General features: G+C 54.2%; 1 protein-coding gene across 4 annotated transcripts in view; it reads right to left on the bottom strand.

The window, feature by feature from the left end:
• The window catches only part of GRB10 (growth factor receptor bound protein 10), a 169,265-nt gene that overhangs the window by 99,962 nt on the left and 52,713 nt on the right, over positions 1-16,590 (bottom strand). For all 4 annotated transcript variants that reach the window (XM_045089549.1, XM_045089547.1, XM_045089545.1 and 1 more), the window contains one exon: positions 15,671-15,760. In XM_045089549.1, the coding sequence (XP_044945484.1) occupies positions 15,671-15,721 (51 nt within the window). In that variant the 5' untranslated portion in view covers positions 15,722-15,760. The remainder of the gene's footprint in view (positions 1-15,670; positions 15,761-16,590) is intronic.

Here is a 16,590-nt window from a genome sequence, read left to right as displayed (position 1 = left end):
CCTCAGAGCAACCAAAACTCTTCTCCAAAACGGTAAGACACCAAGCACGGCAGGGACAATGCCACTGTTTAGAAAACCACCAGACTTTCACAAAAACCTCACTGCACCCAAGTGCCGTAGCCCTAAACCCACACCGTCCTGTGTATGCCATCTTCAGACACGTCTTTCTTTGCAACGACCTCTGAGTGTCCGGATTCTTGACATTAGGAGCAGAGGTAGTGTACGAACCACCTAGCTTTAAATTCGCTCGCCCACTCTACAACACCAGGCACCAACACATCCATTTCAGTAATGCGAGGGGGAAGGAAGGGCAGTCTATCAATCCTTTATTTCTTTTTAAGCAGTTCCATTAAGATCTATCAGCTACCTAACATGAATTTCACCTGCCCTAAATGTACCATCCAACGAATGTTAATATAATTTACAGTATTTGTAGAGCTATCACCACAATCTAAATTTAGAACATTTCCATCGCCCTACAGAGAAACCTCGTGCCCAGAGCTGGCTCAGCTTGACAAATGGTTTTCCCAAAATAAAGTGCCTTTGCCACGTCAATTTTCTCCCCATCTTCTGATCTGGCATTCCCCAGTCGGCAGGGCAGCTCACCTCCCAGGTAAGAGCACTGGCTTTAGGATTTCTAGAAATCAGTAGCTGAGGGGCCTGGGAGAGGCACTAGCCCTCCTTGGGTAAGGGTCACCTCACGGGGGACAATGTGGAAGATTTCGTGTCATTATGTGTGTGACACATGTGTACGTAATTAACAAGCTGCAATTTTCACGCGCATTCCTACTAATCCGCTGTTAAATCCGCTGTTACCACCACCTCCCCACACCTGTGTCTCCCCAACTCCTTCCACCTGCTCCCTCCCCCGCCTCCACCTCTACTGAGACTCCACCACCAACTTTTAGCAGGAGGACAAGGACAGGACAAAGCACAGCAGACCGGATGTACGTGAATGACTACAGAACGGGACTGCAGTTAACATCGTGCCTGACTTCCTGTCCGTTTTCTGTTCCTGTTCCCTCCAGAGGAGAAGCTGGCAGAGCCATTTGTGACATCAGCTTCCAGGCGGGCACGGCAGAACACAGGGAGGTACACACGAAGGAACCTGGGGACTGTGGACTCACTCCCTAGCTGTTTAGGCAGAGAACAGAAGTAGCTTACGGAAAAAATGAGCTCCATCAAACCCAACGGCACAACCGTCTTGGCCCTGCCCCCACTCAGTTCCCAAGTGGAAATACTCCCACAAAAGCTTTCACCAGTCTGAGAACCGGGAGATGGGTTCACAGCAGGATTTTCCAGTCTGCCCCAGAGGACACACAAACCCCAAAACACAGCTGCGTGTCCTCACCAGCCTGCTGCATGGGGTGGGCGGGCATAGCAATGGAAAGAGAAGACGGTCTGCCCTTCCTTTCCCTGCTTCTCCCCTGCTCTGCCTGGGGATCCTACGTGACTTCGGCCCCCCGGCCGACCCAAATCCAGCATCTCTTGCAGGCCTTCTGCCCAGACTGGCCTTGATCAGAACCCTGCCCTCCTCCCCTGCAGCCCCTGAAGGGAAAATCCACTCTCGGCACATGCAAGGCCCTCTAGCTTCCTCCAGGACTTTGATTCTGGACCTGCATATGGGGAAACCAGCTATAAATGGCTAGTACCAAAGCCCAGGCTTTGCTCTGGGGAAGGAGACCACAGAGAGTCTGGTCCAGGGACGGAGTGGGCAGCAATCACTCCGGGGGGGTGGGGGGACCCCGAAGGTCAGGGGTTGGGACATCCACACTTTCACAAGGGGTCTGTGTCTCGGAGCTCTAGCAATACAATGACTGTGGCTCAGAAAAGGGAGCCAGAAACTTCACGTCCATGAAATGTTAACCAATAAGGAACATGATAGCCCAATGCTCCATAGAGCGGCGACGGCCTCACACGTTGGCACTAGTTCTACCGTCCACATTGGCTCTTCATACGAAGCTGACAGTTTCCTAAGTCACTAACTTACAGATTTTAAGTATAAGCTACAGCCTCTGTCAAAACTAAAATGCTGCTATCATTTTTTTTTTTTTTTTTAAGTAGGCTCTACTGGGCATGGAGCCCAACATGGGGCTTGAACTCATGACCCTGAGATTGAGACCTGAGCAGAGATCAAGAGTCAGACATTTTACCAACTGAACCACCCAGATGCCCCGACCCCTACATTTTTTTCACAGCTATTCGGGTCATCCTCTGGGATGTCCGTAACTCTAGAGAACGGTCAAGATGCGGAAGCCAAAGGCCGCTGTGGATTTCCCCAGGCTTTCTGGGATGGAGGCCCCCGGGACAGGGGTTGGTGGTTCTCACCTGCACACACTGTTGGCCCAGGTTGGGGAGTCGGGCATCTCATCAATGTCGACGACACTGGGTCACTCAGCCCTACACTATTACCCCCAAGTTCTTGAATGCAGAAGAGCAGGACAGGTCTGGGTGGGGGCACTGAGGGCCCCCCTTCATGAAATCATGTCTCCACCAGGCCCACAGCTTGCCCTTTTGTCCTTCTCCAGCCAACCACTCCCTGCAGGGAGGCAGGACCCCTCTGGCCCATTTACACGGTGACTAAGGGAGGCCCGACGGCTGGGCCCCCATCCAGGGGGCAGAAACGGCACAGCGAGAACATCATATCACTGGGCGCCCAGCCCCAACTTCCACTGCCCATTCGCTTTGTTCTCTGGGACCACTACCCTCATGGAAAGGAAAATGAACAGAGACCAAGACATCCACAAGTGCGCATCTAACGTGAATTTGTTACAACAGTCAGCGAGTAGCACCCACACCGAGATTAAGGTCTACCCCGGCCAAGGAGACAGGACGGAAATCTCTATGCTGCTCAGTGATCAATAAAGCCGACAATCAGAGCCCTCAACGCGCCTCCCCAGTCAAAATGCAACCGGGACAATGAGAACAATCTAAGAAACCACAAACTTCCAAATGGAATGAAATGCGTCCTGATCCCACCTGGGCCACCTCTGGCTAGCCACAATCCGAAGCTCTGGAAGACGGGCCTGGTGCCCAGCGTTCCTCCTGCTGCCCCCGCCCCCCCATCCCCGGGGTCACAGTACTGAGCTCCCCATAGACTCAAGGATCAGGCCCCCAGCTGAGGCCCTCCTGGAGGCAGAGGGAATGGAGTCCCCTCGCTACACAGAGACCCAAACAAAAAGGACAGAGCAGAGGGCATTCATTAACAAAATGCAAGCACAGCCGGGACGCTGGGGCCATCAGGCTCCACGTTCTGGTGACCTCACCATGGCGACATCCCTCAGCATCTCAGCGCCTGAGCTCCCTTCTCTGAAATGCGGGTCACAATCTTGTGCGCGCCCCAATGGGGACCATAAAGCCTCTGCATACATGCAAATCCAAGTTCCTTGGCTTGAAGCTTCTGGCATTGTCCTGGCAACACGACCCGTGCAACATCCACACTCAAACCCCGACAGGAAAGCGGGTGGCGCGCGGTCCTCAGGGTGCACCGAGATGGGGCTGTGTTCCCAGCAGAGCTCCCACACCCGCCCAGCACACGGCACATCCCCGCCGCGTGCCCGTGGTTAGCAGAACAACAAGAGGCACCTCTTCTGCGAACTTTTCAAAACTCTCATTTCAAAATCTGGAAAGGGCTCTCATTGGTCCTGGCTGACCAGGAAAAAGCCCCAGGGTTTACTGTGATGTAATTCTTGGAGGTGGCTCTCCCTCATTTCTCAGTCCCTCCGGCAAGTGGAGGCCAGAAGGCCAGGGGTGAACGGCAGCCCATGGCCAAGAATCTGGAGGTGGAATGAGGAAGCTGGGTCTGGCCCCGAGCTCCAGCCCGGGCCCCTCCTGCCTCCCACCCAGGTTCCCACACCACACCTGAGCCGGGTGCGATTATCTTCAGAGGGAAGTTAGGAGAGCAGGGAGGGGCGGGAAGAAGCTTCCAGAAGCATGATGAAGGACCTGGCCGAGGAGTCAGGCTGATGCTCCCTGGAGGTTTATCTTTCACTGAGCTCTGAGCAAAGCAAGTGTCCGAGACCAACCGAAGAAGCAGCAGAGATGCCAGAGCACAAGGAACTGGGTCCTCTGGCCCCAGAGGGGCCGGTCCTGCCGGACTTGGTCAGCGCCTCCCCGCACAGGACCCCTGGGTCCCGACCCCCAAGTGGGTCACCAGAAGGTCATCACATCCTTCATGAATGAAAACCGTTACTGTGATGTGAGCCAAATGTTTACAAATCACCACCGTGTCAACTCCGTGATTCGGAAACAAATTCCCTACCCGTGCCTTCTCCCTGCTCTATAAGGGGAGGTCTCGGGGGACCCGTGGGCTCCGTCCATCACGCATCTGCCTTCGACTCAGGTCATGATCTCCAAGTCCTGGGATCGAGCCCCGTGCTCAGCAGGGAACCTGCTTTTCGCTCTGCCTGCGTTCCCCCGCTCTTGCTTGCTCTCTTTCCCTCTAACACATAAAACATACAAAATCTTTAAAAAAAAAAAAATACTATAAAGGGAGGTCTCTGGACCACATGGTCTCTGTATTTCTTTTGGGCTCCAAAGTGAATTCTGGACACCACATGCCACCAAGATGGAGTATGAAGTTTCGAACAGACCTTCTCTCCTTAAACGAGCAGAACACTGAAATGGTTTTTGTGCATGGACAGCAGGCGGCTCAGGACGGTTATCTCTGAGAGAGACAAACCCACTGCCCAGAGTGCCCGTGATCTGCAGCATGAGGAAGGGGGTCCTTTCGGGGAGACCTGTGTGGGGTGCCGGGCAGGCTGTCAGCCAAGTACTGGTTACACATGCATGGAAACCATTGAGGTCAGGGCAAGAGCCACCGGGAAGAAGCAGGCAGAAGGACCCCCAGAACTCACATGGGGCAGAATGAAGGTTGTGTCCCCTAAGCCACAGCGGAAAAGCTCCTACACCGAGCTCTTACAAAGTCTTGCCTCAGATGTGAGAGCAAACAGGCCCAGAATGCCGGGTAAAGAAGGCAAGCTCCAGAAGGACTCAAGGCCTCAAAGAAGCCCAACTGTTCGCATTAGAAATCCCCTGGGAGTCAAAGCAGCACAGAAAAAGGAGAAACAAAATCACAGCACCCAGCTGCCTCTGACACCTAACCCCAAAGCAGCAGGCGTGAAGAAGCCAGGTCCGTCAGGGGAGGAGACGTCAGCCCTCAAATGTTGAAGATGACCCAGGGAAGGCCGGAACGTTCCAGCAGCCAGGAGAGCCAGGCCGCACCTGTCCAGGAGGGGGAAAGCCAACACAATCCTGACGGGCACCAAACGCAAGCCCAGGATGGGCCTGGCCGCAGATGAGACGCCACACCCCTCTCTGCTCTCCCTCGCCCGGGACGCACCCCGCCACTGAAGCCTGACCACAGGGGTCTAGGAGGCTGGGGGTAGAACCCACACGAAGACACAGAAACTCTCCAAAATGAAGCACCCAGAGGAAAGCAAGGGGAGAGTGCCCCCAAACCATACCCCATGTCTACGTGGGGAGGAGACTCAGGTTTGGGACCAGGTGGAGCAAAGCTGAACCCAGCATCTCCCATCCCTACCTGTCTGGCCTGAACAAGTCCCTGGGCCCCAGCCCTCACAGGAAAACCAGGGAACAGCATCCACTTCAAAGGGTTTGCAGGGGAGACAGCGTAAGGTTGAAGAACACCAGCCGCAGACCCGAGTTGCCTCCCCATCCCCGAGACAGACAGCGCCGGCTCCCTCGAGATAGACAGCGCCGGCTCCCTTACAGCTCGGGGGGCTGGAAGGAGGCAGGGGAGCAAGGAGGGTCTCCAGGGCGCCTTCTGAGTTGCACTCACCCTCACACCCCTGGAAAGCAGTTACAAGTGACAATGCCTGACAAGTGACAGGCCACTCCAGCTTCTACCACCAGCAGGGACGCGGGGCCAGCCTCTGGCACAGGTTGGCTGCCTGCGACCAACGGCATCGCGCTCAAGAGAAGACAGGAGTGTGTGTGTGCATGTGTATGTCCATGCGAGTGTGTGGAAATACAAGGGCCACTAATTTAAACGGTACACGGACACAGATAATCTACAGATACAGGGACAGCCCCGCCTTTTCCACAAGAACTCCCCGCTAGGTCATGCTCCTTGCTTCTTATCAGCAGATCAGAGAGACTCCCTTCCTGGGCCAGCAAACGGGTCTGATGGAGCTTGCACCTCTACCCAAGGCCTCCTTGTCTAAAAAGCAGGTCTTGGCCTAACAGGATCCCTGGATCCACTGAAAACACTGATCCATGAACTCACTAACCCCACCCCTGGCACCAGTCCTGGAGCCATGAAGGGCAATAACAAGGTCCCAGACAGAGCCATAACGCGACTCTGTTCCAAACCAGTCCAGAAGGGAGTTGCTGGGAACAAAACAGGCCCCTCCCACTCCAGGGAAGCCCCAGGCCCTAGGAAGCCCAGCAAGACAGGGACCTACGCTCAGGGTGCAGACTGCACAAATGTCATAGCCCAGCAAAGCAAGAGCCAGGCTGGCAGATGGGGCAGGTTCGTGCAATGGTGTTGCATGAAACGGCAATTTAAACATCGGGAAAAGGACTCTCCAGGCCTACTCTAAGGCTGGACACCTGGCTGACCCAGAGGGCAATGAATGGACAGAGGAGAGGCTAGTTTTGGGTGATGAAAAGACAGGTTAACTGCATCTGAAATTTCCGTCATCTGAAAAGCTGGCATTACACCAGTCCCCAGAAATACTTCGGCGACCACCAGCCTGCCAGCCGCTGCCCCTCAGGCAGGTGCTCAAGCCAGACCGAAGAGTCAGCCTCAAACTCTTCTGCTCCCCATTCCAGCTCTGTCCCTACATCCTGATGACTCGGCTTTCTAAATATACTTCGACATACTTCTCTCACGGCCGCTACGGTGTCCTGGGCTCAGGCAGCCAAGTCTTGCCCTGGAGCACGGACTCAGAGCAGCTGAGAAGAGAATGTGGCATCCTTATCACACAGCAAGCAGGGCAGGTAGGGGATGGGGTACAGCCCCGTGCCACACACACAGGAGAGGGTCAAGCCTGGGACTCACAAGACCGCGCCCTCAATCCACACTCTACCCCTGATCTCTCGTCCTTAGAAGACTGCAGACGGGATGGGGCTGCAAACGCATCTACTCAGTAAGAAGCAGGTTGCGTGTGCACGTGAACACCCAGTCCACCGGCAGCCTAAGATCTACACACCCCTGCCGGGACTTAGCCAGGGAAGGTAGGGAGGCAGACACCACTTTACACTGATCTCGGGTCCAAGAAAGCTTCTTGAACGAAGATGTCTGTGGTCACGGAGCGGTGTCCTCAAACTCATCGAGGACGGACCTCTTTACCAGCCTAGTCATAGGGAAACTGACCAGCCTCAGAGACTAGCGTGTGACGGCTCGGTCACTAAGAACGGAGAAAGCCTTCCAAGAGACTCACTTGCTCCACAATCGTCTGCCGAGCACCCACGGCACGTTAGCCCTTAAAGTCCAGATCCTGCCCTCTTGGCTTATCTGGACCAAACAGGTAGTAAAGCCATAATCACACTATGCAACTGACACGCTCATAATGGGAGGGGCTGAGGCTCTGGATCATCAAGGGAAAGCATAGAGCGGCTAAGTGGCAGAGGAAGCTGCACTTTAAATGGAACAGGAGGGAAGGTTCCCTGAAAAGGAAGGGTAAGGAGTGGGTGCGGCTCGGCGGGGGTGCTGGCCATGGGGGGGTCCTCGGTGCTGGGGGAGGCGGCCGCCCCAACTTCAGCATCTTCATCTACATTGTGACAAATCTGGATAATGAGACCAGACGGCAGCCCGTTCCCTGGGAAACAAACATCCTACCTAGCTTCCTGCACTTTCATCCCACTCTGGAATGTTCTACCAATGACGAAAAGTCTTGTTTTTCCTATGAGAAAAACCTTTGATGATTTACCTTCTGTTTTTTTTTTTTTAAGCAATCTGGTTCCAGCCCCTCTGTCAGAAGCAGGCTCCCAGGCACGCAGAGACAGCTGGCGGAGACCCCGCTGCCCCTCCTGTCCTCCGCTGCTGGGACGGGGCTGGGAAGACAGTCCCTGCAACCCCTCCGGGAGCTGCCCTCTGAGGTGGGGAATCCACCTGCTGGAGACGGAAGGCCAGGTTTCCCGTCACTCTCCCGGAAAAACTCACTGACCACGCCCAGAGGGACAGAAAGCTCAGTAAGAGGAGACACTGAAAATCTGCCGAGTATTTATTCTTTAAAGATCAATTATAGGAAAAGTTCACAGAGGCTGAGGATATCACTCATCTTCAATTACCAGCAACTTCATACACCCCCCCAGGTTTTGGGTTTTTTTGTTTTTGTTTTTGTTGTCCTCCTAGTTAATATAGTAATAATCTTTGAAAGGTCCCAGGAGCCACATCCGCAGGGTCTCCCTCAGACACGCAGGAACATGGCAAGTGCTGGGGACCGCCCAGCTGACGATGACAAAGACACAGCTGTGGAGAGTCAGGGGCCCCGGCTGCTGGGCCGGTAACCGGGCAGGGAGAGCAGGTGTGCGGCCCCGTCCACTGCCAGCTGCCGGACAGGGCGCAGGGAGCAGAGGGAGGGAAATGCCACCAGCCAGCGATCAAGGGATCTGTGCACGGTGCTATGCAGTTCAGGAGGTGCGAAGCACCATCCGGGAACACCAGAACAGAATTTAAACCTTCCCTGGTCGCCAAGAGCAAACATTCCAACGGGAAATCAAACAGAGCTGAAAAGCTCATGCTTCCACTACTCCACAGGCTTTATTAAAAGCAATAATTTTAAGGTTTCGCTCCCCCCCCCAAATGCACCATTAAAACTAAACCAAGGAATAAAAAACCTGTTGCAACTGCTTGTGCTCCTGTCAAGCCATTTACACTGGTCTGTGACACAGCAGTGCTCCCCAGCTGGTGGGCTGACCTGACCCCTTCCCCCGAGGACCCTAAGCCAGCACTTCCCAAGCCCCCTGTGGGAGACGGCGCGGTTTGCAGATGGTACGGACACCAGGAAGTCTAGTACAAGTATTTTATATAAAACATAATAAAAAGGAAGTACTAAAACATGACATAAAACAAAGACAACACATGCCCACATTTTTATCACTAATTCAACATTCAGATTACTGTACAATTTCTAAATATGTTCTCTCAATTTCTCTACTGCTCCTGGGCTGGTCAGGACCACAGCCCCCCGAGGTCGCCCAGAACACAGGGAGAGGCCTGCCTGAAGAGACCCTTTCCCCACACGAAAGCCCATCTTGCCCCCAATGACAGATGAGACTCTCACGCACTGAGAGGGGGCAGTCCCCCTCAGCCTCCCAGCTCCCAACTGGCCGGACCCACCTAGAGTGCTGAGGACTTCGTCTAAGAAGGAAAGACAAGCCACAAGGTTGGAAACAAGGAAACGTGCCAGAAACCAGGGCAACGGAAGGTCCCTCAAGGACCAAAGGCCTGTGGGCCATGGCAAGTGGGCAACATGGAACACACGGGCTCAGTTACTGACGGGGCCTGAGGAGGGAAAGACGGGGGACTCCAGGGCTCTTGTGTCACCCTGCCGCACTGCAAGCATTCTCCCAGGAGGTCCTGCCTGCCTCCTCCCTGCGCCCCGCCGGCCTCCGCTCACACCTCCTCACGACACCAACACACCAGCCGGGCACGCTATGGTCTTTCCGGGGACGAGACGACCTCTGAGACTTCACAACGGGCAGGAAGCACTCCGCAAACACGGCTGTTTTTTTTAGAATGATTTTAGAATTGTTATTTCTTGGAACCACCAGAAGCAGTCGACGACGTGAAGCACAGGCCTGAGACGGTGACATCCTCTGAGCGGAGGCGGCGAAAACAGCATTTGGACCAGAACACGCCCGTCTCCCTTTCCAGTCGAAAACCAGATATATCCTTGAACATTTTTAATTTCTATTTATTTACTTATTTGCAGCATTTCATGGGTTTTCAGACTGCCTACTTATGACATTTTGAAATACAATCATCTTATGGACTTGAGGACGAGAGCCGGTCATTTCTCTTTAACTGGAAAGTCGTCATGACACTGAGGCTCGGAGGGTACCAACGAAATACCACATCACAGGTGCTCTGAGAACTGAACCCCGCTCCCCCTGACGATACCCTCCCGCCTCAGTCTCAGGGACACGCACGCGCCACGCATAGCCATGAACATCAGGAAGAACACGGCTGCTCCTCAGTAGGGAGCAACAGCTTCTCTGCTCTGTCCTTAGTGTCATCTGCAAAGGGGACAGCATGGTGGCCCCATGTCCCAGGGCTGGCAGGAGGGTCCAAGACTTGGAGCACAGAAGCGCTGAGTGTTGTCTCCACAACCTGCCACACACCACACAACGCACCACACACAGAGTCACAAGCTCTGGGCTGAACACCCACACATGTCAGGGGATGACTCGGGGTCCCCGCTGCTCCCCACAAGGCACAGCGCTGACACAGACCCTCCCAGCTGGTCTTGCACCTGTCCGTCTGTCACACCACGGCCGGAAGTCTTCAACAGCAGGGAGCAGGGTGGGCATCTGGGTCCCGAGATCTAGCCACAGTTTGCCTGTCACTCCCGACACGTAAGTCCATGAACAAAGGACGCGCACTACTCCCAGCAGTTAAAGAAAAAGGTTTTCGGGGCGTCTGGGTGGCTCTGACAGTTAAGCCTCTGCCTTCGGCTCAGGTCATGATCACAGGGTCCTGGGATTGAGCCCCGTATCAGGCTCTCTGCTCAGCAGGGAGCCTGCTCCCCTTCCTCTCTCTCTGCCTGCCTCTCTGCCTACTTGTGATCTCTGCCTGTCAAATAAATAAATAAATAAATCTTTAAAAAAAAACAAAGAAAAGAAAAAAGAAACAGGTTTTCAGTGGCTTCCATAAGTTACAGAAAGTATAAGCACACACGCGGCTTACCGACAGGCCGCTCACTACCTCAGGTTCCCGGAGCGAGAACCAGATCACGGAGAAAATGGTTTTCCAAACCAAATGCCATCTATTTTTACGTGACGGTCCTGCAGTGTGGTTTCAAAGACTGGGGAAGACTGCAGTCTCCAACTGACCTAGGTATCCCAAAACCACCTAAAAACTCTACATCTAGAGACGAGATCTACATGCAAAGAAATCAGAGAGCAGCTCACATAGTCACATCAAAGCGATGGCTCCTCTCCTGCCCATCTTGGATACGGAGAACACAGCGCCGGAGACCCTAATTCTCACAGTGACGTTGTAAAGAGAAGACAAGGACATGGAATTTATTTAGTGTAGGGTACGTTCTACATGTACAAATGCCCTCTTCTCCCTCACAAGACTCCTGTAAAATAGTGGTTATTAGGAAATTCAGCATCGAAACTTGAAATGATTTGCAAAACCACTTCTAGGTAGACGTCCTATCAGCAGGGATGCCTCGTGAAGCAAATACAAGGGATGGGATGAATGCTCTCTGCATCCTTCCAGCCCACCTGTGAGAGCCACAATGAGCCAAAGTCACCAGCCACAAAGTGCTGGAAGAAAATGGAGTCCAATATAAATGACCTTTTGCCAAGACACAGGGCCATAAGAATAAAAACAAAGAGGCTACAGGATCCCTCTCTGGTTAAAAAGATAAAGAACAGGGATGGGCTTTGGGAATGGGATTCATTTCTGGGGACGGATCCCAAATCAAGACTACAGGACTGATGTCATCCCCCAGCTCCTCCACACCACCAGAAGGTGCAGGAATCTGGTTGTCCCCAGAGGTCCGCAGGCCCAGCAAAAACCCCCAGCTGATCAGGCTCTGATCTTGTGCCCATGGCCCTGACCACGAGTAGGCGACAAGGAGGCCCGCTCTGGCCTCCGTCCGCCCACAGCACTCACTGGAGCAGTCAGTGTCCTAACACAGCAGTTGGCAAACGGCTTCTTTGCTAAGGGCCAGACGCTGCTCTACTGGGCTGCTGAGCCCAAAAGCAGCCACTGCAGAGATGTAAACAAATGAGCATGGCCCTGGTTCCATAAGCCTCCATTTATAAAAGCAGGCAGGGGGCCGGACGGCCCATGGCTGTTGTCTGCCAGCCCTCAAGCTGGAGAGGAAGGTTCCTGGCCTAAAGGCTTAGGACTATGGGACTGAAATGGAACCAGAGAAGCAGCAAGGGGGGCTGAGACAGAACTGAGGAATTCCCTCGGGGGCAGAGGAGCCAGGGACAGCTCCCTGGCGGAGTGTGGGGGGGTGGGGGGGTGGTCACAGGGACCCTCTCTCAGATGCTGACTTCCAAGACAAGCGTACGTGCGTTTTTTTGTTTTGGAAGATTTTATTTATTTATTTATTGGACAGAGAGACAGCAGGAGAGCACACAAGCAGGGCGATGAGCGGAGGCAGAGGGAGAAGCTGGGCCCCCACTGAGCCAGGAGCCCAAAGCAGGACTGGAGCTCAGGACCCTGGGATCATGCCCTGAACCTCGGAGGGCTGAGGTTTCACGGACTGAGCCACCCAGGTGCCCCATAAACATATGTGTTTTTGATTCAGAAAGCAAGAATAAAAATCAGAAAAGTAAAGCTCGATACTCAGTGTTTGGAAATTCAACAGTAAGCTTGATAACCTGTATCACGTCTACATTCGAGCATTTCACTGCCAAAGCACCATTCAACGTTCCGTTCGCATGTGTTCCCTGAACTCGTCTCGCTTCCTACTTTTTTGCATTCCTTTCTTAAGGATAATAAATGCCGCTTTCATTTTTAGTCAATAAATAAAATGTACCTCTTCACAGGTGTGTAACCCCTTCCTCGAAACCCCAGAGGCCAGAGGGAAGTGGGAATTAAGGACTTTTCGGAGTGAACAGAGAGAACGCAGGGCCCAGGGAGGCCCCCGTAGGGCACAGTTCCAGATGAGTCAAGTCAAGGTCTGCTGTGATGTGAGAAATGAGAGCTCTTCCCGGTTTGGACCTTCTGGGGTTTTAAAATTGCAGACGATGGCCTGCAGGTCTCTATTTATAGCCACTCCCATTCCCACTTGACTAAAGTCTCACCTCTCCCCCAGCCTCCCCAGGCCAGGCTTTTCCTCCTCTGTTGTCTGCAGAGAGAGCCCTGCCCACTCCTGCCTGGGTGCCACCTAGGCTCTGAACGCCTCCTCTGGGGAGGCCTCTCTGACCTCCTCTCTCTCCTGCTGGCCTGTTTTATTTGCCTCCGAATTATTATCCTCATTCACAATCATCTTATTTGCCAGCTGTCCCACGTCCACCTCCCCCACAAGGACTCATGAGCCCCAGGAATCTGCCTGCCTCTTGCAAAGCTGTCGCCCTAGCTCTGACGCTGTGTCTGGTCCAGTTGATGACCAAGGAATGAAACCTAAGTACCCTGGGCTGGGTGCCCGAGACACGGCCACCCGCATGCCGGGCGATTTCTGTGCATTTGCTCCGATCCCCACACAACTTGGACACCATTAACCCTTTCTTACCAGAAGAGAAACTGAGGCACAGGACTGTTACAAGAGCCCCCCCACAAGGCCACAGAACTATGATAATGATCATATTTTAAAGGAAAAGCGAAGTCTTCAGAGGGAAGCTGCTTGCCGCATCCCACCAGCCCTGGGGCCCGTCATGCCCGTTCCACATGGTCCCTTACCACGGAGAGCAGGATAACTTAATGCACTTGCTAATGTGGGTGCTTCTGTGTCCATAAAAAGGTCTGTATCTCAGCAATCTATTGACCAAACCCTGTCACGAATCCACACCCCAGTTCTAAGTGAACAGCTAGAATCAGAAAACCATTCGTCGCTGACAATCTTAAGAATTCTTCTCTCTAACTTAGGAGATTTCTCTAATTGCTAAAACTGCAGATTGCCCAAGACTGGAACTCCCTGTAAATCATCCCATTTTCTGAGAAATTCTGGAACTGTCATCCGATTTCCCAGGAATGGTGGATGTGAGCTGCCAAGTCTGGCTGCTGGGTTTTTTTGGGAGGCGGACCATGCCATCCAAAGTCACCGAACGGCATGACTGAGCATTTCCTCCAGGGGCAACAGAGACTCGCTGGGCTGACTACCACGCACCCATGGCTTCCTGGCTCCTTCAGAGCAGCCTCCGGCAACTGAGTCAGCCAAGACAAACAGCTCTCTGGGGACTGAGGCGTGACCTTCGCCTGGCGCTTCTGCCATCTCTGTGTGGCCCTGCGGGAAACTGAAGATGGGGGACGGGGAGGTTGCAAGAGGGACTCGGTGGTGCCCATCAGGTCTGGCCCTGCAGGTCTGCTCCATAACCAGCTGGCGAAGACACTTCTCCACCAACTTTCAGACAGACTGCCCCGGGGACAGTATCCCTTGTGGTGCACTGATCCATCCCCTCCATCTGAGAGTGACAGTAGGGCAGCAGGACAGACGATGGGCACAGTCTGGGCCCAGACACCTGGGCAAAGCTAAGTGACCATGGGAGAACGAGCCACGGGTGCAGCACAGAGCTTTCATCAACAGGGTGAGGCCCTCTAAGAACAAGAGATCAGTCCGGCAGAAGGCAGAGGGCCTTGCACAAAATCGCCCACGGAACAGACCCACTGTCCCCAGCACGCTCCACATTTTGGCTAGGGTGCCAGTGCTCTTTTCTGGTTGGTGACCAGCTTTGGTCTCGTCTCAAATTCAGCAGCTACAATGAATAATTCCTAACCTTCAGCCTCTCTTTGAAGGTCCACATCATGTTGATGCCAAAAAAAATTAAAAAGGAAATCTCTCCGCAGCCGTGGCACACAAGGAAATTCTCATCGCTATTACCAAAGAGAGACTTTACAGATGAAGGAAGGAGACAACAGTATCAGATCAAGGGTAGAGCATACGGAAGGACTTTCAAAGCTTGGGAGCCCTGCTGGGGAGACACTGAGGGCGAGAGAAAGATGGTACAAGTGCGTGAAGTGTCCGAAGCCTCATAAAGATGGACAAGCTTGGGGCATCCGGGGGGCTCAGCTGGTGAAGCCTTTGGCTCAGGTCATGATGGGGGGTGGGGGGTGTCCCTGATCAGCGGGGAGTCTGCTTCTCCCTTTCCCTCTGACCCTCCCCCTGCTCCCTTTCAAATAAATTTTAAAAAAAAGAAAAAGAAAAAGACAGACCAAGTCTGGCTAGTGCATTCCTTCAGATGTGTCCCTGCACACGGTCAAGTAGAAGTTCAAACACAAAAGTGGTTCGGAAGATGAAGGAAGCGTCCAGGGGAGACCCACCGGGCAGCCTGAGAACCTGGAGGGCCGGGTCTGAATGTGCCGTGCCCTGCACCAAACCCCATCGCAGACTACTGGGTGACGGGGCGGGAAGGAGCCAGTCTCGGCGGGGGAGGGGGGGCTCCATCTCTGAAAGACAGGCCGCGCCTGGGCCCAGAGCCCACCCTCTCCCCACTTCTCGCCCAGGATGCAGTGCCCCCACATGAACGTCCCCAAAGGGGCCACGGCCCCTGCCACCTGGGCTCTGGGGCCCAGCAGATGACCACACCTGAACACCCCACCCCGCGGGTCACAGGCAAAGCCGCACAACAATGACAAGCTCCTCGAGGAGAGGGTGCCACGGACAGAGAGGACAGGTGATAAGCCTCGCAGCAATAAGTGAAGACAACCACGGCAGACATGTGATCCTCTGCGGGACGTGCCAGCAGCCCCAGTGCAGCCACGGCCAGCGACGGAGTGGGTCGCGGTCACTAACTCCATCTGCGCCGTGGCCCTGAGCCACTGCCCGTGCAGGCAGCAGCCGCCCACGCTCCCCCTTACCTGGTAGTATGGACGGTGCAAGAAGGAATCCGGGCAGCCGGCTAAAGCCATCGGCTCCTCCTTCCCGTTACACTGACCGCTCTGCAGCACCTGCAATGGAGACAGATGGTGAGAAGCCCGAGCAGAGAAGAAATTCATTCCTCCCAACTTGGCTAAGAACGACATGACTAAGGGGACTGCCGCTGGGACACCCCTCGGGCAGTCAGGTGCTCGGTCGGGATCTCTACCCCCGGGGGTACCAGCCAGCCTTCTGAGACAGGAGCCAGTTACAGAGCCCCCAGACCGCCGAAGGGGACCTGGCCCACGGCACTGACCGCATGCCTTCTCAGGAGCTCCCAGGGACCCCTGGGTTCCTTTCCTTGTTACAAATATTTACACCCTGACCATTTATCATACTTGGGCCATGATGGATTTAGCCCAATTCAGATGAGGCAGGGAGGCGGGTATGTGCTGCTGGGGTCCTCGGGGGGCTGCCTGTGTGCACACTGGGTCCCCTGGCCACAGTCAAGATCGACCACTGTCAGGGGCATCTAAGGGCCCCCCGCCAGCTCAACCCTCTTCCTGAAGGCCCCAGGTCTGTGAGTACAACCCCTGAGAAGAACATTCCCAGAAATGGACTTGCGAAGACCCGGGAGACTTTCCCGCCCTCTACATGAGCTGCAAATACCAGCAGCTACGTGAAAAGGCATACTGGCTCTTCCAGGGAGCTCCTAATAAGCAGGAAACAAAGATCCTGACTTTTGCTGTTTTACTCTACTGTGGAGCAAACCACCAGCTCGCCATGTACGAAGCAGACGAGTTTCCCAGCTGAGTCTGAAACAGGCCCCTCCCTTCTGATGCAGCGGGCTGGGGCTGGGGTGAGGGACGAGGGGCGGGAGGCGACCAGTGCCTTGGCCTGGACTCGGGATGGGCCTTCCCTG

This window comes from Mustela putorius, unplaced genomic scaffold, assembly GCF_011764305.1.
Source record: "Mustela putorius furo isolate JIRA1106 unplaced genomic scaffold, ASM1176430v1.1 tig00003845_pilon_pilon_pilon, whole genome shotgun sequence".
NCBI classification, from domain to species: domain Eukaryota; kingdom Metazoa; phylum Chordata; class Mammalia; order Carnivora; family Mustelidae; genus Mustela; species Mustela putorius.
This window is presented reverse-complemented; position numbering and strand designations above follow the sequence as displayed.